At 34.8% G+C, this 23,996-nt stretch overlaps 1 protein-coding gene across 50 annotated transcripts in view; it reads left to right on the top strand.

The window, feature by feature from the left end:
* The window catches only part of Ttn (titin), a 266,741-nt gene that overhangs the window by 88,367 nt on the left and 154,378 nt on the right, over window positions 1-23,996 (top strand). For 44 of the 50 annotated variants that reach the window (XM_058580253.1, XM_058580254.1, XM_058580267.1 and 41 more), the window contains 33 exons: window positions 1,335-1,616; window positions 1,842-2,120; window positions 2,521-2,802; window positions 2,913-3,191; window positions 3,689-3,976; window positions 4,085-4,363; window positions 4,465-4,743; window positions 4,833-5,111; window positions 5,663-5,950; window positions 6,096-6,383; window positions 6,823-7,113; window positions 8,787-9,074; window positions 9,836-9,928; window positions 10,050-10,335; window positions 11,143-11,326; window positions 11,540-11,629; window positions 11,716-11,983; window positions 12,502-12,762; window positions 14,329-14,538; window positions 14,741-14,818; window positions 14,918-14,944; window positions 15,290-15,349; window positions 15,661-15,744; window positions 17,474-17,548; window positions 18,221-18,274; window positions 19,729-20,133; window positions 20,551-20,613; window positions 20,995-21,072; window positions 21,235-21,312; window positions 21,892-21,978; window positions 22,225-22,305; window positions 23,264-23,347; window positions 23,725-23,811. In XM_058580253.1, coding sequence (XP_058436236.1) covers window positions 1,335-1,616; window positions 1,842-2,120; window positions 2,521-2,802; window positions 2,913-3,191; window positions 3,689-3,976; window positions 4,085-4,363; window positions 4,465-4,743; window positions 4,833-5,111; window positions 5,663-5,950; window positions 6,096-6,383; window positions 6,823-7,113; window positions 8,787-9,074; window positions 9,836-9,928; window positions 10,050-10,335; window positions 11,143-11,326; window positions 11,540-11,629; window positions 11,716-11,983; window positions 12,502-12,762; window positions 14,329-14,538; window positions 14,741-14,818; window positions 14,918-14,944; window positions 15,290-15,349; window positions 15,661-15,744; window positions 17,474-17,548; window positions 18,221-18,274; window positions 19,729-20,133; window positions 20,551-20,613; window positions 20,995-21,072; window positions 21,235-21,312; window positions 21,892-21,978; window positions 22,225-22,305; window positions 23,264-23,347; window positions 23,725-23,811 — 6,135 coding nt within the window. The remainder of the gene's footprint in view (window positions 1-1,334; window positions 1,617-1,841; window positions 2,121-2,520; window positions 2,803-2,912; window positions 3,192-3,688; window positions 3,977-4,084; window positions 4,364-4,464; window positions 4,744-4,832; window positions 5,112-5,662; window positions 5,951-6,095; window positions 6,384-6,822; window positions 7,114-8,786; window positions 9,075-9,835; window positions 9,929-10,049; window positions 10,336-11,142; window positions 11,327-11,539; window positions 11,630-11,715; window positions 11,984-12,501; window positions 12,763-14,328; window positions 14,539-14,740; window positions 14,819-14,917; window positions 14,945-15,289; window positions 15,350-15,660; window positions 15,745-17,473; window positions 17,549-18,220; window positions 18,275-19,728; window positions 20,134-20,550; window positions 20,614-20,994; window positions 21,073-21,234; window positions 21,313-21,891; window positions 21,979-22,224; window positions 22,306-23,263; window positions 23,348-23,724; window positions 23,812-23,996) is intronic. The other 6 variants (XM_058580288.1, XM_058580275.1, XM_058580290.1 and 3 more) reach the window with 4 other exon arrangements.

Here is a 23,996-nt window from a genome sequence, read left to right as displayed (position 1 = left end):
GAGTGGAGTACCAACAACTCTTATATTTTCAATGTCTTAAGATACAGGATGGTGGGTATACTTGAGAAGTATGTATAGGACCATGGTCTAGTGATTAGAAATGATCAAATGGGGCATGGAGGTATAGCTCAGTGATAGAGCACTTGCCCAGTATGTATAAGACTGGTTTCAATCCCTAGCCACTTAATTTTAAAAAAAAAAAGAAAAAAGAATCAAATGGCTCAAGGGCCTTCCAAATAAGGACTGATTTTTCAATATAAAACTGGGAAAAACATGAACTGAAAATTTCTTTTCAAAGTGTATAAATAGAGACTAGGGAGATAGCAAACAAAAATTTTTCACAGAATTGCAAGAAAACTCAAGTTCGGATGAAGTTTCCAGAGGACAAAAAGAAGAAATTTATCTCAAATGATTTATTTTCCATAGTACTTACTGAATGTCAATGGACTCTCCCCCCTCCAAGGCATAATTCAGCTCCAAACTCTTAAGCCCTTCCAAAAGAATCCAGATTAATTATAAAGTCAACTTCTTTTCCTCCACTAGCTCTGCTTAATTAATAGTGGAAGTCAAGGGGCTGAGGGGTAGCACATCAGTATCTGATATTATGGAAGACAATCATGCCTTTCATGGCAGCTATTGTCAGAGATTAAACACTTAACTCAGTAGACTGCTGGTCTAACCCATTAGAGCATTTTAAAGGATTTTTTTATTTTCTTTTTTGGTGATGGTTTATAAATACCTTGAAATTAAAATAGAATTAGATTTAGCAGCCCATTTGCTCTATGACATATACCAAATCATTTTTACCTCCCTAAGCCTGAATATTTGGCTTCAGTTAATAAAGAAATCATTGATCTCACCCACTTCAAAAGGAAATTAAGAGGGTCGAAGAAATAGCTATTTAAGACCCATAAGAGATAATGGTACTTTAAAAATATTACCATATCTGACCCATTTTGCTCTGACTCTTCATAGTGCATCACTGACATCTTCACAGCCCTAGGAAGTTCATGGTCCTCTACTGGTCACACAGATGAGAACCATTGCCTCTGGTCTTGGCACTAGAGAAGTGCTTCTTTGCTTGAAAGAGGATTGCAACATCCTTCCTTTAGTCATAATACTTGACATTTGTATATATACAAAAAAAATACATGTTCTATTTTAGGGATTTTTCTACTTAGGTTTCATTTAACTATTCTTCCTTGAACTGCACTAAATGAATTTGTTTTCTGGAACTAAGGGATTCTCTGACAGAAATGCCTTTTTTCATCTCATCTTGAATCATATGTGTCTTTTCCATCCCTTAACTTGTGTTTTTCCCCTTGGTTCCATAGAACCACCCAGGTTCATTAAGAAGCTAGAACCTTCACGAATTGTCAAACAGGATGAATACACAAGATATGAATGCAAGATAGGCGGATCTCCGGAAATCAAAGTTTTATGGTACAAAGATGAGACTGAAATTCAAGAGAGTAGTAAATTCAGAATGTCATTCATCGACTCAGTGGCGGTGCTGGAAATGCATGGCCTGAGTGTGGAGGACAGTGGGGACTACACATGCGAGGCCCACAATGCCGCAGGCAGTGCGAGCAGCAGCACTTCCTTAAAAGTTAAAGGTCAGACTTTCCTCCCCCTGGGCAGTCTTCACCTTAGCCTTACCCCTCCTGTAGGCTTCTTTATTCTCTGACTCTCCATCTGCATTTTAAAATCGTTCAAAGGCACAATAAAAAAAAAAATGGGAAGTGATGCCTTTTCTTTCTCTGACAGAGTGAAAACTGATTCTTACCTTTAATCATATTCTTACAGAATACCTCCTAATTTTCCCTTTCTTCCCATTTTAGAACCACCTGTTTTCCGCAAAAAGCCTCATCCCATTGAGACACTTAAAGGAGCTGATGTTCACCTTGAATGTGAGCTTCAGGGCACTCCTCCCTTCCAAGTTTCTTGGCATAAAGACAAGAGAGAACTTAGGAGTGGCAAGAAGTATAAGATCATGTCTGAAAACTTCCTCACAAGTATCCACATCCTGAATGTGGACACTGCAGACATTGGGGAGTATCAGTGCAAAGCTACAAACGACGTGGGAAGTGACACTTGTGTTGGGTCTATCACTCTGAAAGGTTAGATTAGCATTATTCTCTTTTTAATTTTAAAACTGTCCTGCCTGTCTTAGCTATTTATTGCCTTATCATTTTATGACTAAAAGACTATTCTTCATTTCCCTTTCTAAATCCTTCTGTGCAATCTGCTTCCTTTTTCTAAATCATACCAAATGTCCTTTTGGACAAATTTTCCCAATTAGTTTCCATTGGATTTAGAAATCTAGATAAGATAGTCCACTTCTTTTTCTACTTAATATGAGCTCTAAGATGTCCTTGGTCCCATCCACTAAGAACACCTCTTATTTAAGGAATAGAAATAATGTTTTATCAATCGTTTGATTGCTAGTAGTCATAATTTAAGGGAAATGTTATCAGTTCCACACGTTTAAAAACCCTGGATTACTTCTTTTTTCACTAGCACCACCAAGATTTGTGAAGAAGCTCAGTGACATTTCTACCATCATTGGTGAGGAAGTCCAGCTGCAGACGACCATTGAAGGCGCCGAGCCAATTTCAGTGGTGTGGTTCAAAGATAAGGGGGAAATTGTTAGAGAGAGTGACAACATTTGGATTTCTTACTCAGAAAACATTGCAACACTACAGTTTTCAAGAGCAGAACCAGCCAATTCTGGGAAATACACCTGTCAGATCAAAAATGACGCTGGGATGCAGGAGTGCTTTGCCACGCTCTCTGTCCTCGGTTAGTACAAATAAGATGTTATCAGAAGGCACACACTTACGAGGACCTGTGTTTTCTTTCATTTCATCAACTTGATTTTAAAATATGGTGTAATTTCCATCTCATTCCAGAACCTGCAGCAATTGTGGAAAAGCCAGAATCCATAAAAGTTACCACAGGAGACACCTGTACCTTGGAGTGTACAGTCACTGGCACACCTGAACTGAGTACTAAATGGTTTAAAGATGGAAAAGAGCTGACAAGTGATAACAAGTACAAAATAAGTTTCTTCAACAAAGTATCTGGCCTTAAGATCATCAACGTGGCACCCAGTGACAGTGGGGTATACAGCTTTGAAGTGCAAAACCCTGTTGGCAAAGATAGCTGCACAGCCTCCGTTCAAGTTTCAGGTTGGTTGGGCTTTTCATTCATCATTATAATAATGTAGTTTCTTATTTTTTATATAAATACATGGAAAGCTTCACCTTATATGGCATAACATGAATCTGACATCTTCTGATCAGAGTAATAGACCTCTAGAGTTTTAAGATAACCAGGTTCAAATGTTACATCCCTTTCTTCTGGAGAAATTCCCAAAAGGGTGTACGAGTAAAATCTAACCCCTAGATAAGGTGAATGTACTTTTTTCCTTTCAGTTATACGCAGATAATTTGCACCAAGATGACTCAGAACAATAACAAAAAGACCAAAATCCCTAGCAAGTCAACTGACATCCTGTTCATTGATTCCCCAGGATTTTGATAGTGTGATTCCCTACAGGGAATTCTTTGTTATTCTTACAAAAGAGCCAAATGGATCTAGGGATATTCCATCAACAATTCTCTTTTCAAGTCGTTTCATATCTAATATCCCTTGTTTATTGGCTTTCTCATTTAATTACCTTCAGACCGAACTATTCCTCCTTCATTCACAAGAAAATTGAAAGAGACAAAAGGTCTATCAGGCTCCTCAGTTGTAATGGAATGCAAAGTCTATGGATCGCCCCCCATCTCTGTCTCCTGGTTCCATGAAGGAAATGAGATCAGCAGTGGAAGAAAATACCAGACCACCCTGACAGATAACACTTGTGCTTTAACTGTGAACATGCTGGAAGAATCTGATGCTGGCGACTACACGTGTATAGCTACAAACGTGGCTGGCTCTGATGAATGTAGTGCTCCTTTGACTGTGAGAGGTCTGTTTAAAATACAGTAAAATAGAATCACATTTCATAAATGGTTGAGGATTTTTATCACCACAATTCATAGATGAAACTTTTTCTAATTTGTGCTCTTGTGTTTAGAACCACCATCTTTTGTCCAGAAACCTGATCCCATGGATGTCTTAACTGGGACTAATGTAACTTTCACAAGCATCATAAAAGGGACTCCACCTTTCAATGTAAGCTGGTTCAAGGGCAGCAGCGAACTAGTACCAGGGCCCAGATGCAATGTGTCTTTGGCAGATTCAGTGGCTGAACTGGAGTTGTTTGATGTGGATACATCCCAAAGTGGAGAATATACTTGCATAGTTAGTAACGAAGCTGGCAGGACATCGTGTACAACACATCTCTTTGTAAAAGGTATGTTTGCTAGCCCACGTTTAGACAATTAACATGCATATAGTGATGATGATGATGATATATATCTGTATTTGATTTCATATTTTTAATGTTTACTCTAGCCCCAGCCAAATTTGTGAAGAGGCTTAATGATTACAGCATAGAAAAAGGAAAACCCCTAATCCTAGAAGGGACATTCACTGGAACTCCTCCCATTTCGGTGACATGGAAGAAAAATGGCATAAATGTAACTCCTTCCCAGAGGTGTAATATAACCACAACTGAGAAATCAGCAATCCTGGAAATTCCAAGCAGCACAGTAGAGGACGCAGGACAATACAACTGTTACATCGAGAATGCTTCTGGAAAAGATTCCTGCTCAGCACAAATTTTGATACTAGGTTTGTCATGATTGCGCATTCATATCTTTGTCTACAAGCGATGATTCTGATATGTCCCCCTCATGATGGATTCTCTCTCTTGGTTGCAGAACCACCGTATTTTGTGAGGCAGTTGGAACCTGTTAAGGTGACTGTTGGAGATTCTGCCTCTTTACAATGCCAACTTTCTGGAACCCCTGAAATTGGAGTATCCTGGTATAAAGGAGATACAAAACTGAGACCCACTGCTACTTACAAAATGCATTTTAGGAACAATGTTGCCACACTGGTTTTCAACCAGGTCGACATTAATGACAGTGGAGAATATATCTGCAGAGCTGAAAACAGTGTGGGAGAAGTTTCATGCTCAACTTTCCTTACTGTTCAAGGTGATTACAATAATTAAAGTGAAAAAACTTGTGCTTCTTTTAAACAAGATTTAAAGTTTGGTGATGGCCACCTCTTTAAAAAAAATCCAAATGCTAAATTTTCTGCTTACATAATTTCACCTACAGTTATCAGTTCATTCTTTTCTATATCCTTTACAGATAAAAAATGAGATAGTTGGAAGGATCATGCATTCATTCTCCTCTATAACTAAATATTTAAGAAAAAGAAGTGACCATATATTTTTAAATTCCACCCCATGAATCTCACTGAAATTGCTAGAAGATAGTCTTAAAAATTAGGAGGATCTGCTGCATGTCCAGAGATACACTTTAAGTCAATAAATTATTCTATTGGCTTACAGATATTTTGCATCTTGTACTGTACAAACTTGCTTCAAAAGTCTACATGTCTTCCTCTGTCTCCGAGTTTATTCAAGAGCTGTTAATACTTTCTGATATTTTAGTAGAAATCCATATATATTTTTGAGAAGAATATTTGGTAAATTTGAAACATCCATGAGTAGTCAATGCTTTAAATTCTGTTCCTACAGAGCAAAAACTACCGCCATCGTTTTCTCGACAATTGAGAGATGTGCAAGAAACGGTTGGACTGCCAGTTGTTTTTGAGTGTGCCATAAATGGATCAGAACCTATCTCGGTGTCTTGGTACAAAGATGGCAGGCCACTGAAAGACAGTTCAAATGTGCAAACATCGTTTTTAGATAAAGTAGCCACTCTCAATATTTTTAAAACAGATAGGAGCCTTGCAGGCCAGTATGCTTGCACAGCTACAAATCCTATAGGATCTGCTTCTTCTAGTGCCAAACTCATCCTCACAGGTTTGTGGTTTCTTAAATTTCTGTTTCCATAGTTGAGATTTTTTGCAATCTGGTACAAAACTGGGGAGAAAACATTATGTTTTCTGTCAACTGGGATGCACCAAGTCGTGGTGTCTGACACCTTGTCTTTGTGTTCTTCTCACAGAGGGAAAGAACCCACCCTTCTTTGACATCCCCTTGGCCCCTGTGGATGCGGTGGTGGGCGAAAGTGCTGACTTTGAGTGCCATGTCACTGGAACACAACCCATAAAGGTCAGCTGGGCCAAAGACAAGAGAGAGATACGAAGTGGCGGGAACTACCAGATCAGTTACCTGGAAAACAGTGCTCACCTGACGATCCTCAAAGTGGACAAAGGAGACTCTGGACAATATACCTGTTATGCTGTGAATGAAGTGGGAAAAGATTCCTGCACAGCTCAGCTAAATATAAAAGGTATCATTTATTTTGCATGTGGTCCTACAAAGGGTGATCATTTTAAATTAGAGTAGAGCTGAAGATCACAGGTTTTATTATGATGGATGCAAGGTAGGGCAACATTTTTAAACAAATGATATGAAAATATTTAAGAAGAAATAAGTTTATCCAGAGAAAAAGTAATCTTTTAAGGCTGTATTTTTTTTTCTGAAACTGTGTGTGTCCTACTTAACCCTAAGATCACCCTCTTTTTATAAATTTGTGATTTTATAAATGACTATAAATTATTTTCATTATCTAGAAGCAGAAATTCTTAGAAACATACCCTGGTGCACTGTATATTTCAATGGTTAGCCTGGATTTTAAAGTAAACACAGGACTTCTCCTTTCTTGAAAAGTTTAAATGTAATAACCTGCTTCCATATTCTATTTCATTTGTCTTTTTGATTTCTTATAGAGCGGCTAACCCCACCAAGTTTCACTAAAAAACTCTCGGAGACAATAGAAGAAACAGAAGGGAATTCATTCAAACTTGAAGGGCGTGTGGCTGGTTCCCAGCCTATCAGTGTGGCTTGGTACAAAAATAATGTAGAGATCCACCCAACTTCTAACTGTGAGATAACATTCAAGAACAACACACTACTACTGCAAATCAAGAAGGCAGGCATGGCCGATGCTGGTTTGTATACATGCAAAGTGTCGAATGATGCAGGCTCCGCTCTGTGCACGTCTTCAATTGTCATCAAAGGTTAGTAACTGTCACAGCCCCAGCCAGTTGTATTTTTCTTCAGTACCCATGAGATACCCATGTGCATTTCTTCTGACATCTTAACTAACTATAATAGACAAAAATATACATTATTTAACTGGGTTATAATCCTTCCATAAAGGTTTACTAAAAAAAAAAACTAAATTACATGGTTCCCACAAATAGGTGTAATTTAATGAATAGATTAAAATCTTATCTTTCTAAATCATATTCCAAGATTCTCTCAAGAAGTTAGAAGTCAAAACCTACTTTAAAACGTGAGCACAAGTGACACGTATTTTTAGGAAGCACATTCGTTTCAAAAAATTTTTGAATTTTTGGAATGTGCTAGCTTTGCTTACTATGAGTTGTATTCTGAAACATTCCCTGAGTGTATTTCTAAAGGATTATTGTTTAACATCTGTTGCCCAAAGCTTTTGGCCTATTAAGGGATATTAATTCCAAACAAAAGAGTAAAAGTTGCTCATATTATATATCATTATAAAAAGTGTATTTAAATACATAGTCATCATTTGAGGCAAAGAAATACACTGTATTATTTAATGAGCATTTTGTCTGATTCTCAGACCATAATGACTTTATCCAGATAATTATGGCACAGATTCATCAGAATCACTTTACAAAGTAATTTCCTAGAATAGCTTCAAATTAATTAACCAGTTCCGATGATCTGGTTGGCCATCTCAGAACACACAGATAATAGGTTAAATATTATAAATAGGCTAATATTACTACATTGTATTAAAATTCAAATTTGATCATTCATTTGATAGAATGGAAATGTAATACATGAAGTAAAATGAAAACCATAATTTTAGCAGTAGTTTATATTCATGATAGTTTTGCTACCAAGTATATAAATGCATTTCTATAGAATTCTGAGGCTTAGAATTTTTCTTAAAGAGGACTAAAGGTTGTAATATTCATGATTGTGAACATTGGCCTTATTCTTATATGAATAATAATATCTTATATGGATATAGGTCTCAAAATCATTGACTAGAACTATTAACACCAAGTTGCACTTCTTCTCAGGTTGCTCGTGATTTCATCCTTGGTTTTCAATTGAACACTGAACTTCAACTTGTAAATCCTTCAGACTAGATTTGGATTTTAAATGCCACATTTAATAGCTAAAAATGAACAAGGAAAATTCACATTTTAAGATTTGGGCTCGTGGATGACTCAAATTTTGGCTTTCTTTTCCAGAGAATAGCAATCATTGCTACTCTAGATAAGCAGAATTCCCAAGTAAACTCTGAGTTTTGAGGGTTCAGCAAAAATGCAGCTGTAGGCAGGTTTGAGAGAATCAAAACAGTGCTATGTGGTTCAGAGGTTGACAGTAACTGCCTTTCCATGTTCACTGTGCTTAATCAGAATACAGATGCTTGGGTGATTCCTGGCAGCATGGCATCAGTTCTTTGCTTGTTTTTAAAATTTTATCTTTTTTTTTTAAATAGTTCACTTAACTACTACATTCAGAGAGGAGTAACCCAGGCACATATTTTCATTCCTTTCCAGTAACCACTGTTAGCTATTGGAGGAAAAACTGTTAGGTTCTTTGATTGTTTTTTTTTTTTTTTAATGGACATTAGCACTCTTTTGCCTTTCTGTTCTTCATGTTCATCATGAAAATACGTTTTCAATTCCAGAACCTAAGAAGCCACCTGTGTTTGATCAGCACCTTACTCCAGTAACAGCGAGCGAAGGAGAATTTGTGCAACTCAGCTGTCATGTCCGGGGATCTGAGCCAATTCGGATCCAGTGGTTGAAGGCTGGCAGGGAAATGAAGCCTTCAGACAGATGCAGCTTCAGTTTTGCTAGTGGGACAGCTGTGCTGGAACTCAAGAATGTAGTTAAAGCAGATTCGGGAGATTATGTGTGCAAAGCTTCCAACATGGCTGGAAGTGACACTTCCAAATCAAAAGTAACCATTAAAGGTACAGACAACCTTGAAAACAATATGCAAATCAATCCAACCACTGCTCTCATTTATTTGATGATTTTAATGTAAATCAGAATGGAATTAGACTTTTAGAAATAGCAGTTATTGATCATCTGCAATTGGTAGCCTTCTAATTATACCTGAAGCATTAGGTAATGTAATGGAAGCGATAGCAGCACAAATTCTTTGAAATTACCCTAAGTACACATACCCTACTTCTTGAACCTCTTTTCAGCATATTCAAAAGTGTATAATTAGGGAGGTTCCAAAAATGATGATATGCTGATGAGAAACGAAGTAGTTTGATGTCATAGCCATATAGGAAATCTATAATATAAGCCATGCCTAGAAATACAAGATTTGATTTACTAATATGATTGTAGTCCAAACTTCAGTAGCTATCACTGGAATAAATATCTGTAAAATAACTTTGTCTTGGGCTGGGATTGTGGCTCAGGGGTAGAGCACTCTGCCTTGTATGTGTGAGGTCCTGGGTTCAATCCTCAGCACCACCTAAAAATAAATAAATTAAATAAAGGTATTATGTCCAATTACAACTAAAAAATAAATATTAAAAAAAATAGCTTCATCTTCTATAACCCATTCTCATATATGTCTTACAGTAAGGAAGTCTTGCAGTACATGATATTTGTGACATGGCCAAACTTCTAATGCTTATTTTATGTAGGAGAATATTTATTATAGTTTTAAGGGAGATGTAATAACAAAATATATAAACATGCATTTTTTTTCCAGAAAAACCAGCTGCAGCCCCAGCAGCTAAGAAGGCAGCAGTAGATGGAAAACTCTTTTTCGTATCAGAACCTCAGAGTATCAGAGTCGTTGAAAGTAAGTGCTTCATGAAAAGTACATCTTCCCCAATCTTGTACCTTCGCTACCCATTTCATTTCAGAAGAACCAATTTGGGATAATCAAATGCTTTTATAAATTTTTTTTCATTATTCCTTAGAAACCACTGCAACATTCATTGCAAAAGTTGGAGGTGATCCAATCCCAAATGTTAAATGGACAAAAGGGAAATGGAGACAACTGAACCAAGGAGGTCGCATTTTTATCCACCAAAAAGGCGATGAGGCAAAACTGGAGATTAGAGACACCACAAAAACGGATTCTGGACTCTATCGATGCGTTGCATTTAACAAACATGGTGAAATTGAAAGTAATGTTAACCTACAGGTGGATGAAAGGAAGAAACAGGAGAAGATTGAAGGTGATCTTAGAGCAATCCTGAAAAAGTAAGTCCAATAAAGGACAGAGCACAGAAAATATTTATACACAAAGGAATATCTCAAGAAGCATGGACCATCCACTTCAAGGTTGAGATTCTTAAGGCAGTTGAATAGAAACAGAGAAGGAAATACACAGCATTTGAGTCGAAGCTAGTGGTTTATTAGAATCTATTCCTGAATTATGAGAAAGTTCTTAAGAATGAGATACACTTTAAAGCTTTTAAACAAAAGGAAATGTTCTACAGAGAAGTCCAAGTGTATTATGTGTCTAAGTATGAAATTTTTGTTTCTATTCATGATTTCTTATGTTACAAATGATTTTTCTACATCAATAATTTAAAACATTTTTTGGATTTACCAAGAATTTCAATACAATTTATGTTTGAACATAATTATTGAATTAATCAGCACCAATTTCCACACATCTTTTCCATAATGTGTTATATTAACCCTTTATTAATTTTTTCCATTGCTCTTATTATTTTTCTGTATATTTTAATTCTTTAAATAGGCTCTGGTTAAAAAGTTTATAGAAATACCCTGTTATTCTTTTGTTTCTTAAAAAAATCTTTGTTCAAATTTTTATGCTTTGTAACAACAGTCCCATCTTAAGCCACTCCATTTCTAAACCCTCTTTATTATTATTAGTATTTCAGTCACATGCTAAAAAGTAATCATTCTTGAAGGGAGAATATACAATTTTTCCTTTTTTGAGGGGAAAAGTGAAGACATTCATAATCTTTGAATTATGGTGGACAATTAAAACTTAATAGAAGACAAGTGATTTGTATTTGTTTCCTATTTCTTATTTAGGACTCCCACCTTAAAGAAAGTATCTGGGGAGGAAGAGGAAATTGATATCATGGAACTTCTCAAAAATGTTGATCCTAAAGAATATGAAAAATATGCCCGCATGTATGGAATCACTGACTTCCGAGGTCTCCTTCAAGCATTTGAACTGCTAAAACAAAGTCAGGAAGAAGAGACACATAGATTGGTATGACCCTTTGTAGGTAGCATCCTCCTGAAAAATATACATTAGGAACAGCTAACAAACATATCCCCTTTAAATTATCAGAACCCTACAGTTATAGCAAATTATTTAATATAGCCCAAAGAGCATCAAGAATGGAAGTTGAACAGGCATCCTGTAATTTAAATTTTGTTTCAAAAGTAATACTTTTATTTATTTATTTATTTGCCTCTTCAGGAAATCGAGGAAATAGAGAAGTCAGAGAAAGAAGAAAAAGAGTTTGAGGAACTTGTGTCATTTATTCAACAAAGGCTGACCCAGACAGAGGTAAAATGAACTGTGCTGATAATATAGTTACAAAAGAGTGTTGCGAATGATAAGTGACTAACCCATTTAATTCTTTATTCTCCTAGCCTGTCACTCTGATCAAGGATATTGAAAATCAGACCGTTTTGAAAGATAATGATGCTGTCTTTGAAATTGACATTAAGATAAATTATCCAGAAATCAAGCTGTCCTGGTACAAAGGGACTGAAAAACTGGAACCCAGTGATAAATTTGAAATAACCATTGATGGTGACCGACACATCCTAAGAGTCAAGAACTGTCAACTTAAAGATCAGGGCAATTACAGACTGGTTTGTGGTCCACATATTGCAAGTGCCAAACTAACTGTAATAGGTGAGTTAGAAAAAGATCTCTAAATACAAAGGGGAATGAAGGGAAGTGAGGGGTGATGTGAATAGGAAAGACAGTAGAATGAATCAGACATAACTTTCCTATGTTCATATATAAACAAATGACCAGTGAAACTCACATCATGTTCAACCACAATAAGCTGTACTCCTTATATGTATAATATATCAAAATACATTATACTGTCATGTATATCTGAAAAGAAAGAATAGTGTAGGCCAGTGAAGGATAGAAAACAAAGGCTTCTTAAGTTCCAGATCTCTAGCTAATTATAATTTATAGTTTATCTGGCTTCTTCTCACTTTAGGAATAGGGAAATTTTCATTGCAACTTTTTACCTTTTATTTAAAAAAATAGTAAAATTTTCTAATTCCCTAAAAAAATAAAATAAAATGTTAATCTGCATTGTTAAAATAAAGAGCTATAAAGATTTCTGAGATTAAATTAGTGTTGATCACATCTGCATGTGATATTGAACATAATGAATATTGTATCGAAAACAGAGCCTGCTTGGGAACGGCACCTTCAGGATGTTACTTTGAAAGAAGGCCAGACTTGCACCATGACATGCCAATTTTCTGTGCCAAATGTAAAATCCGAATGGTTCAAAAATGGCAGAATCCTTAAACCTCAAGGTAGAGTTAAAACAGAAGTGGAACACAAAGTCCATAAACTGACCATTGCAGATGTCCGAGCGGAAGACCAGGGTCAATACGCCTGCAAACATGGAGACCTTGAAACTTCAGCAGAGCTCAGAATTGAAGGTGAGTGGAAGACTGTGGAAGGAGTTACTGTATATGGTCTAGGGCAGTAGCCAATGTGCAGGACTCCTGCTACCCTGCCATCGGACATACCTCAAAGGGCTTGTGTATTCTCATTCCTACCATACATACTCCGAGTGTTGACTTCCATTTCAAAATTTATACAAATTAAAAGGGAAAGATGTCAACAAGTGCCAGTTCTTTCTCATGTTTCTTTTAGACGAGAAGCAAATTTTAATCTAGACTGAAACATGACATTCAAAGGTTATTTCTGTTTAAAGTCTAAATTTCATAATTCTCATATCAGTGATTCTGATTCCTAGAAAGAAATCTTGGAGAAGATAAGTGTCATGGCTAGGAATCTAAAGACTCCTGTCTAGGAATTGATATTTTGTTGATAGGACATAATGTTATTTTATCCATATAAATTTTTATAGATCAAATCAGAAACATATATGATGCCATTAAGTAGTTATTTTTCAACAATGCTTGCTTGATTTGAGGATCATATTCCAATTTTCTGAATCTCTGAAGTTAAATGAAATTTCAAAATTTAAGATCAATAATATTTATTTCCTAGTTATTAAATTGTAAGCATTTTACAAAAACACTCTCAAACTCCACTGAGAAAAAAAAATGTGTTATAATAATAGTATCTATGTCCATCTGTTGGTGATCTTCTTTGTTGAAAATAATTATATGACATCTTATTTACATAAACATTTCTATTCTTCTGACTTACTTGACAATGAATATCAATGCCTGGTTGTATTTTAAAATTTAAAAGTTTTTAAATGTTTTTCAAATTAAAGGGTCCAATTGAACGTGCTAATGTCATTTTTTAAATGATTGAATATTTTAAATATAACTTTTCAATGAAAATAGCTCACCAGAGTACTATGTATAATAAGATGCTCATGATAATATTACACATGTGATTCCAGATTTCCAGATAAAATTTATGAGAAGGACCCTCCACTCCAGGATGTTCTTCTAAAAAACACTATTTCTATCCTCAGTGGGTTGATTCCTTTGTATCTGCCCATATATATTTAGAAAGCACATTTCCAAACTCTAAAAAGAATTCTTTTAAATTTAGAAGTACAGATTTCTTATTGAGTTGAAATTATCTCACAGGGAAAGTTATACATGTGAGATTGTGAATAGCGAAAATTATTTCAGTAAGGTAAGAAAGAATTCCACAGAGGAATAAATTATAGAATAAAATCAAATTTATCTTCTATTTACGTCTCCCATCTCCCTAATATTTTTGAAATGAACTTTTGGTTTATAATCTCCCTATAGCATTTCCTCCATATAAATATTTTAAGGACTCTCAGGGATTTCCTTATAGTCTCCTACATTGATCCTATAGGAATGCACTGAGGAATTGGGATGATTTTTATTGACACGAAGAGCATTTTGTTCTTGTTTTACATTTTTGGCGTTCTTCTACTATTTCACAATTGGATAAAAAGATGGAGATTTTAAATATTGAATAAAAAGCACAGTATAAAAGGGACTCCACTCTACATACTCTAACTTTGAATTCCCTTTGTATTTAAACAGCTGAGCCAATTCAGTTTACAAAGCGCATACAAAACATCGTGGTGAGTGAGCATCAGTCTGCCACCTTCGAGTGTGAGGTGTCCTTTGATGATGCCATCGTAACATGGTACAAAGGACCAACAGAACTGACTGAGAGCCAGAAATACAACTTTAGGAATGATGGTCGCTGCCATTACATGACCATCCACAATGTGACCCCGGATGACGAAGGTAATTTCGTTGAAAGTGAATATGTAATTCAAACCTCATCTGTTTTATATATTTCCACTCCTGTATACACTTGCACTCTATAATTTTATGTAGAATACTTTTTTTAGAATACAAGTATAAGTAAAGATAGCTAGATATTTAACTAAAGAGGAGTCATTTGGAAGGTACCAGAAAACTCAAGTTTCATGATTCTTCTCTCTAGGTGTCTATTCAGTAATTGCTCGACTAGAGCCAAGAGGCGAAGCAAGAAGCACAGCAGAGCTCTACTTAACAACTAAAGGTGAAAGCATAAAATTAATAACCCTGTTGCAATCTCTAAAACAAATACCCCACCCAGAAAATTCTAAATACAAAATTCCATTTTTTTTTTCTTTTGCAGAAATCAAACTTGAGCTGAAGCCTCCTGGTAAGTTTTTATTTTTTTAAAATCAATCCTTGCTTACAATAAATTTAGGGTGATTTTGCAAAAAACAGAAGCCAAACAAAAATGCAGAAAATATCGTCTCTCTTTTCAGTAAAATATTATTCAGAAAATAATTGTCAATAAAGTAATAAAATGTTAAACTTTGTGAATTTGGGAAATTAGAGATAACAAGGTCTCATTCAACTAATATCCAGGATCATTTACAAAAAGAACACTAACGTTCGATTGCACTGTTGGAAATGCCTAATAATCAAACACATCTTAGTTAACTAATAAATACCAATGTTCTCAGTTCCTCTGTGCTTATCATTACATGTCCCTTTACAGATATTCCCGACTCCAGAGTTCCAATCCCAACTATGCCTATCAGAGCAGTACCACCAGAAGGTAAGACCCAGAAAGCACCTCCACATCTAGGCTTGTTTGGAGCAGCAACATTCTACTACTAGGAAATGACCAATGCCCAAACTGCAGCAGAATCACAATGCACACTTCCTGTCGTAGTATTCACAGTGCAATTACAAAAACATCAAAGCAAGTGTAGTTATAAATATATGCTAGTTCTATTTGTGCTGATTGATAAATTGGAACTATAATAACTTTGAGGTACTGAAAGAAATGCATGAGACTTTTTATTATATATCACATGAAACAGGAAATGAAAATAAATTACTGATGATGACATTTATATTCTTCAGAAATCCCTCCTGTGGTTGCTCCTCCTATTCCTCTTTTACTACCAACACCTGAAGAAAAGAAACCACCAGCAAAACGTATTGAAGGTATTATATGTCAACCATTTCAATGTCAAAATACAGAATTTCACTATAACCGGCACTGAAAATGTTGCTTACTATAACATGTTCTCCCTCTAGTGGTCAAGATATGAAATTGCCTTCGAAATTTAATTATTTCAAGTAGTAACTGACTAAATGTACAAGATATTTGTTTAAAACTCTGAAAATCATTAGACAAACCAAACATTATGCTTACCATTAAAATATTTTGTCTTAATGGAATTACTTAAACATTAATAGAAAATTAATTTGTTTCATATTTTCCAATTATGTGTAACAAACAACAAAAAGGAAACCATTTTCTTATGCAGCTTATAGGGAAAAAAGTGCTACTTAGTAAAATTGCAAATTATGGTTTGGTTTTTTTTTTTCTCAGTTTTAATGCTAACTTCTCTTTAAAGTCCACTGTTTTACAAATATCTGATTTAAGTGCTGGGGAACAGCTTAGTGGTAGAACATTCACCTGATGTGTGCAAGGCCCTAGGTTCAATGCCCAGAAACACACACAAACATACACATACACACACATACACAATGATTTAGAAGGTCTTTACATATTTGACTTGACTTTTTGTTTTGTTTTGGTTTTTTTTTTTGGTACCTAAGGCATGAGCTCTTAGGTATACCGTGAAATCACCCATTTCATCCATTTTATGTATTAAATACTTAAGAAATCGTACTCTTTGTATGCCAAGGCTACCAAACTAAGACAACACATATCCTGGGATTTTCTAGAGTTACAGTTCAGAATTTCTGCCAGATTTTTCTCAGAATGATTAGAAACAAAATTTTACATGTCAAAGTCCTATTTTTCCATGACTGAGCCATTAATACTATACTACTTTCAAGAGTTTGACATGTTAGTCTCATAAAACTCATGATAAATGATATCTAATGCTTGAGCTATTTTTAGCCACTCAAAGGAAATTCAGTTTAAAAAGACTGTCTTATGCTAATACAATCTCTTAAGAGAAACTTTTATTTACAATTTATATAAACATAGTTAAATATATTTCATTTACTAGTAGTACTAAGGAGAAACAAGAATCAAAAAATCATAAATCATATTTCAATTATATTTCTGATGTCAAAAATAAACATTATTTTAATGAATGATCTGGTCCTTGAATGATAGTGTCAACATGGCTAAGTTTGAGTACCCACCATGAAACCTGAGAGGTTAATTCATATTTTAAAAATTAAAGGAGAGTTATCGATTCATGAACACTGGAGGCCATGATCCAGTGCTCTTAGGAACCATGATCAAGGTATAACTGTGCAACACAAAGAAGAAGTCACAGACATGTATCATGCAGAGGACTTCAATTTCAACAATCCACTTACTTTCTTCCTTATGAAAGATTGGGTGTTTATACCTACATGAAACAAAGATGAACATATGTACCTTTTCCATTTATAATATCACTTAAATCCATTACCCATGTTTTGAAAACTGCAATCAGGAACAAAACCAGTGAAAATACAAGATCAGAGTACATATTCTGTCTCCCTCCAAAACATTTTTTTTTTTTTTGCTTACAAATCCAAGATTTTTCTGAAACAAGCATGTTACACTAATGTTCAGACTCTCTGGGTATTGTCAACATATGAAAAACTGAGACTTTTTGATAAACTTCTTAATTCCCTGAGACCATTCTACTTTATATACTTTGTATCTGACATCTATCTGAATTTTTTTATTTTTATTTTTTAGTGACCAAAAAGGCTGTGAAGAAAGATACCAAAAAAGTTGTTGCAAAGCCCAAGGAAGAAGCACCGCCACCTAAAGGTATTGTAATTAATTAATCAAAAAGTAGTCATAATGTTTTTCTCTTGCCTCAAAAATTTAAATCCTAAATAAGGGGAGGTGGAGAAAGAATAAGACCGTATTAGTCATAAGACAGGATTTTTTAAACTGAAATACTTTTTTGAAGGAAAAGCAATCAAATCACTTTAATACATCCTAATAGGTACTGAAGAGGACATTTACATAACTTAATTTGAACAGTTTTAACCATTTTGACTAAGATTAAAGTACAGCACCTCCTCAAAGAAGGAGAATGCAGGAGCACAAGGCATTCATCACTCAGATTTTTCTGAGTGATCACTTGTGAATGTTGTGGAATAAGAAGTTCAAAAAGCCTTCATATATTTCATGAACATATGAAGCACTGGACATATCAAACACCCCTTTTGTATTTGGTATACATTTAAATTATTTTAGATTTAAGTCTAAATTAGAGCCAGACTTCAGTCTCTGTGGTGCTTTTTTGTTAATCTGGCGTGGTATAGCATATCTAATGAGCTAGACCTGGAAACTATAAAGGTATGTGATGATTCCTGGTAGGTGTGGTGTATTAGTAGTTATACATCATACAAATGATTAATAATAATGCACAAAATTAGGGAATGTTAAACAATACATAATCTAAAAATAAACATGAATTTTATGTTTTTGAAGTCCCAGAGGTTCCCAAGAAGCCTCCGCCTCCTACTACCTTAATTCCAGCAAAAGGTAAATAAAAAGAAATTGTTATTCCATTTATTCCTAAGATTCGCATTTCTCTTTATTCTTATTTTTAAATACTATGTTTCTAGCATATTGTAAACTTATAGAATTTCATCTGTCATTAAAATTAACGTTAGAAATAATGACAATTTCAGCCAATTTATAGACCAATCCAGCGGTCTGGTAACAGAAAAACAGATAATGTGGTATATATGTGTGTATGTGGTGAACTTTTACTCAGTCATAAAGAAGAATGAAATTATGTCATTTGCTTATAAATAGATAGACCTGGAGGACATCGTGCCAAGTGAAATAAGTCAGATTCAGACAATCAAGGGCCAAATGCTGGAAGCTAGCAGGGGGGAGGGGTAGGGAGGTTAAAAAAGATATCTCACAAAAATAAAAGGAATACCAGTAGAATACAGGAGGGAGGGTCAAGAGGGAGAGAGGAGGGAAGTGCATGGGGAAGTTCTGGGAATGAAATCTACCAAATCATGCTATGTCTATGTATGGATATACCAAAGTGAATCCCACTTTATATATATAATTATAAAGTAGTGATTTTAAAATAACAACAATAGAAGGGAGACCAGTAGAACAAGGGGATCAGGGGAAGGGAGGTAGAAAAGAAAAGGGAACACTGTGGAGAATAAAATTGATCAAATTATGTGCATATATGAATATGGCATAATGAATCCCACTATTATGTATATTTATAATGCACCAATACAAATAAAAATAATCTTAAAATGAAATAATGGCTATTCCATACTGCTCCGTATCCCAGTAAAAGAAACCCAGTTATACTTTCAGCTCCTCTATGCAATGGCCAAAGGGAGAAAAGCAATGAGAGACAGAAGGGAAGGGCTTTTAGTTGCAGTTAATACAAACGTTAAGGATTACATAAATTATGCTAGTCTTAAAGTTCTTTTAAAATCTGTTATACAAAAACAACTATTTGGCTTGTTTGCATAATTCTAAATATTGTCTTTATTAAACTAATGGGTCATAATTGATGGTAAAATAATGTAGGTTCAAAAAGAAACGCATTTGCAAGAATAATTGAAACTTTAAATAAATATTAATTGCAGAAACATTAAATATAAATTCCATTAAATTATCAAATATTAAAATGTTCCATGGGTAGTAACTAGGGGGTTCCGAAAACTGGAGTTCCCATAAAACAATGGAAGAGGTATGCATATGATATTATTTATTGAGTCCATATTTTTGATACTGGAAAACCCCCTCAAGAGTAGAGTATATCTTGATACTTTCTGTTGTGTATCATAGTTCATAAAAATAGATTACCAATGCAGAGAAAAATATGTTATCAATATAAATGCTAACATGTGGGGTACTTGATAATGTTTGACTGTGTAGATTTTCATTTAATAAAGCAGTTGGATGGATATAATTAATATGCTACTATTATCTTTATTTATTTATTTTTATTTTAGCTCCAGAAATTATTGATGTATCCTCTAAGGCTGAAGAAGTAAAAATAATGACCATCTCCAGGAAGAAAGAGGTTCAGCAAGAAAAACAAGCTGTGTATGAGAAAAAGCAGGCAGTCTACGAGGAGAAGAGACTTTTCATAGAGTCTGTGGAAGAGCCCTATGATGAATTGGAAGTGGAGCCGTACACGGAGCCCTTTGAAGAACCCTATTACGAAGAACCAGATGAAGACTACGAAGAGATCCAGGTAGAAGCTAAGAGGCAAGTTCACGAGGAATGGGAAGAAGACTTTGAAGAAGGGCAAGAATACTATGAAAGGGAAGAAGGTTATGATGAAGGGGAGGAAGATTGGGAAGAGACTTACCAAGAGCGAGAAGTCATTCAAGTTCAAAAGGAGGTTTATGAAGGTATGTGTAAATTGGGCACTCTTTTCCTCTTTTTTGCTCAGCTCATTGTATTTTCAGTGCTACGTGAATGTGCAATGATGAAATGAGCACTTAGATTTCTTAAGATCAGAAATCTTTGAAAACTTCATCTTTAATACAGGAATATCCTTTGAATTACGATCATGACATTATAGGCTGAATCAATTAGTCCTGTTTTCAAGCTCCAAGTGCTGTTTTCCAGTGTAGGACTTCCAACTTGCACTGTGTTGCTGTATCTCTTCTTGATTTTGCTTTGAAACCAGCACTGAGTCATGTCAGCAATATGCTACCTAACCTGATTATCTTCACAATGATGTATGCCTTTTATCTCATTTGTAATTAATACTATTATAACTTAATGACTTAAGCCTCCCTACTTATCCTGTGTTTTTATTAAAGAATCACATGAGAGAAAAATTCCAGCAAAAGTGCCTGAAAAGAAAGAAGCACCGCCTCCTAAAGGTAGGTAGCTGGAATTATTTAAATAGATCAGAGCATCAACACCATTATCATGGCTTGTTTGGCAAAGATGTATGAATCACCAGTTCAATCCAATAGGCACAACTTCTTCTCTAAGCTTTATTGTTAGTGATTTTTTTTTAATAATTTATATCTAATTCATTCAATGAAACAGACGATAAAAAGAATGTTATGATAAATTTAAAATAAATACAACCAACATAATTTAAGCACAGAAACTTGTGCTTAAGGTTCAGAGCACCAAACCTGCCTCTCTCTTTAAAAAATAATGCATATATATGCATATATACGTGTGTGTGTGTGTAGAGAGAGAGTTTTAGTAGAAATTCTAAAACTACTGCAATTTCTTTAAAATGCTTGCAGTTGTAAAGAAGCCAGTAGTTGAAAAAGTTGAAAAGACTTCTCGAAGAGTGGAGGAAGCAAAAGTTCAAGTCACCAAAGGTATTATCATTTAAAACATTCCTAGCATCATGTACACCAGGAATCTGTTTACTGATGTACTCATGTTAGTTCTTTATATAATCATCTAAACTAAGGTACTTTTAAATTTTTGCCAAAGCAATATCCTTCACAATACAAATATATTTGTACATATTTTTAAAGTACCCGAAGTTTCAAAGAAGATTGTTCCACAAATACCTTCCCGGACTCCAGTACAGGAAGAAATTATTGAAGTGAAAGGTACACATCTTTGTCTTTCAGCTACCAGTTTTAAGCATTTTTAGTTTTGCATATGGATATGTGTACATATATTGCTAGATAACTCACAAGTCACTTCCAAAATAGCACATTTTTTATATAACACATTTTTATATAATTGTACATGTGCATAATTTAAATAATATCATCCTCTATTTCTGCTTTTAGTTTTGCTTAAAAATTACATTTTAATTTAAGGAAGGTTTGTGTTTAATGAGTAGTTTTCTAACTTTAATATGCAATATATTCCATTGCATATAATATTCCCCATCCTCTCATTTATATGAATAGACCCTAATGGATTTAGAAAAATACTGTGTTGTATGTGAAGAAGTTGTGTCTATTTGATTCTTAATAATATTTGAAAGGCTGCATGGTTTGTATATTGCTCTAGATCAAAACATGATTTGTTCCTTGTTGAAGCTAAATTTGTTCTCAACTGCTCATATTAACCCATTCAATCCATGTCCAAAGACCTAAATATAATGTAATATCTATATGTTTCATCTGATGTCTTGTCCTAGAAAAAGAAAATACTAATGTGAAATACTCTCTTTAAAGTACCTGCCGTGCATACAAAGAAGATGGTCATTTCAGAAGAAAAGATGTTCTTTGCTTCTCACACAGAGGAGGAGGTGTCAGTCACAGGTATAAGTCAAATTTGAACTTGGGGTTCAAATGGAAGAATCTTAAATGGATGTTTATTCTTCTTATTTAATTTGTGATCTTGTAGGCCTTTCTGTCCTCTTGTAACTCTGTCACCCTTTTTGTTTTCATTTGTCTGTTTTAATTTATTTCCATGTTCTTTGTAATTTATTTCCATGTTCTTTGTAAACTGCGATTGCCACTCTCAACATGGCATGTCAGTAATTAAAACATACGGTTTTTTTAAAGTTCCGGAGGTGCAAAAGAAAACTGTCACTGAAGAGAAAATTCATGTTGCTGTTTCCAAAAAGATTGAGCCACCACCTAAAGGTATTAGTACTTCATGTTAAGTTTGAGATCTTTTCAAAGTTGGTATAAACCCCATAGTGTACACACAACCATAATAATAATGAATATTATAATATTCAATAACTGTACACAGGACATAATGGGGGATGGGAACCCCACAGGAGAGGAACAAAAAACACGAGGCTGCTCCCTGCTTCAGGAAGCTCACAATCTAATGACCAGGCACTTCAGATGTAGCAGAGCCAGCTCACACTCAGCCTGTGGTTAAATTTTTAGGAAGTTTTTAGTCAGTGGGTTTCTATCACCATTATTAAAAATTAAATTCTATAAATGTACAATTAAATAAATTCAAAGCATATTAATAGATACTTAAACTTACTACTTCCTATTTCACTGCATTTTATGATTATCAGTGTTTCTGAGGTCGTTTGCACTTATTTTCTTTGTGGTAGAAATACTATATAATGGTGTCCTGCTGCACCTAGACAATGAAGTCACATTAGCCAGCATGTCAGAATTTATACCACCAAAAATTAGAAGATAGAGTAACTGTTGTAAGCCAATGCTCCACCCACGCTCTCCAGCCAAACTTTTAAGTATTTATGATATAAAAAATAAAAAATGCTTAGATAATCTAATGCAACTGTTCTCATGCAACTGCCTTATAAAGTTGCTACCCAAAAACAACAACAAAAAAAAACTATCCTCAAAGTTATTGATGTTGCTCAAAAGCTGTCTCTGAGGAACAGAACCTGGCACCTCAGAGGCAGGGGTGCTCCAAACTGTAGGCTCCAACAGTTACAGGTGACAACCATCATGTTATCTGGTCGTTTAGCCATCTCCATTGATCCTGGTTTCTGATGTATCACTTTCTTGCGTTCAGCTGACGTAAAAGGGCGTACTTACTCTTTAAGCATTGCAAGAATGTATGCCTTGTCAAAATGCTTAATTTCTCAAATATGGCACATTTCTTTTAAAGTTCCTGAGCCACCTAAGAAAGCTATTACAGAAGAAGTGGTCCCTGTTCCCATTCCTAAAAAGGTGGAGCCCCCAGCACCCAAAGGTAGAATAATATTTTTGAAAAATTAATTTATAACTTCTGTCTTCTTGTATATTTTTCTATGAAACCTGTGTATTAATGAAGTAGCATCTGTAATGTTTTAATTCTGTGTGTCAGTTTCATTAATTTGTTGTGTTATATGAGTATCAAAAACCATTTTAGACACCAGGCCCTACTAACTGGGTCTTTTCTTTGTGTACTATTTGTAATGTTTACATAGTATTAATGTGATCAGCATTTCTTTCTATCAGAAGTAGAGCATGTTAAATTACCATTAAATTCTTACACTATTACTGAGGATTTATGCTTTAATGTAATCTTAAATGTCTCAGAAGGAGACTAGACTTTTCAACATTGTTTCAACAATGATATCTTTAAAGTTCCTGAGGTTCCCAAGAAACCTGTGCCTGAGGAGAAAAAGCCAGTTCCTGTACCCAAGAAAAAGGAACCTGCTGCTCCCCCAAAAGGTACACAGAACTGATAATGGGGAGACCCTGTGCCCCAGACACCAGCTCCTTGCTTTGTACCACCTTCAACTGCACTGTGCTGTCTTCCAATTTTGTCTCTTGCGTGATGCTTGTTTTTAATGTTTGACAGCTTTGGGGCTGTACCTCCTTGATGTACATTATTTATAATATTGAGTACTCCTAAG

Source organism: Marmota monax, unplaced genomic scaffold (genome assembly GCF_021218885.2).
Source record: "Marmota monax isolate L192 unplaced genomic scaffold, Marmota_monax_Labrador192_F-V1.1 WCK01_AAM20220418_F8-fsc00007, whole genome shotgun sequence".
NCBI lineage: Eukaryota > Metazoa > Chordata > Mammalia > Rodentia > Sciuridae > Marmota > Marmota monax.
Note: the sequence above shows the minus strand (reverse complement) of the source record. Positions and strands in the feature narration are given on the sequence as shown.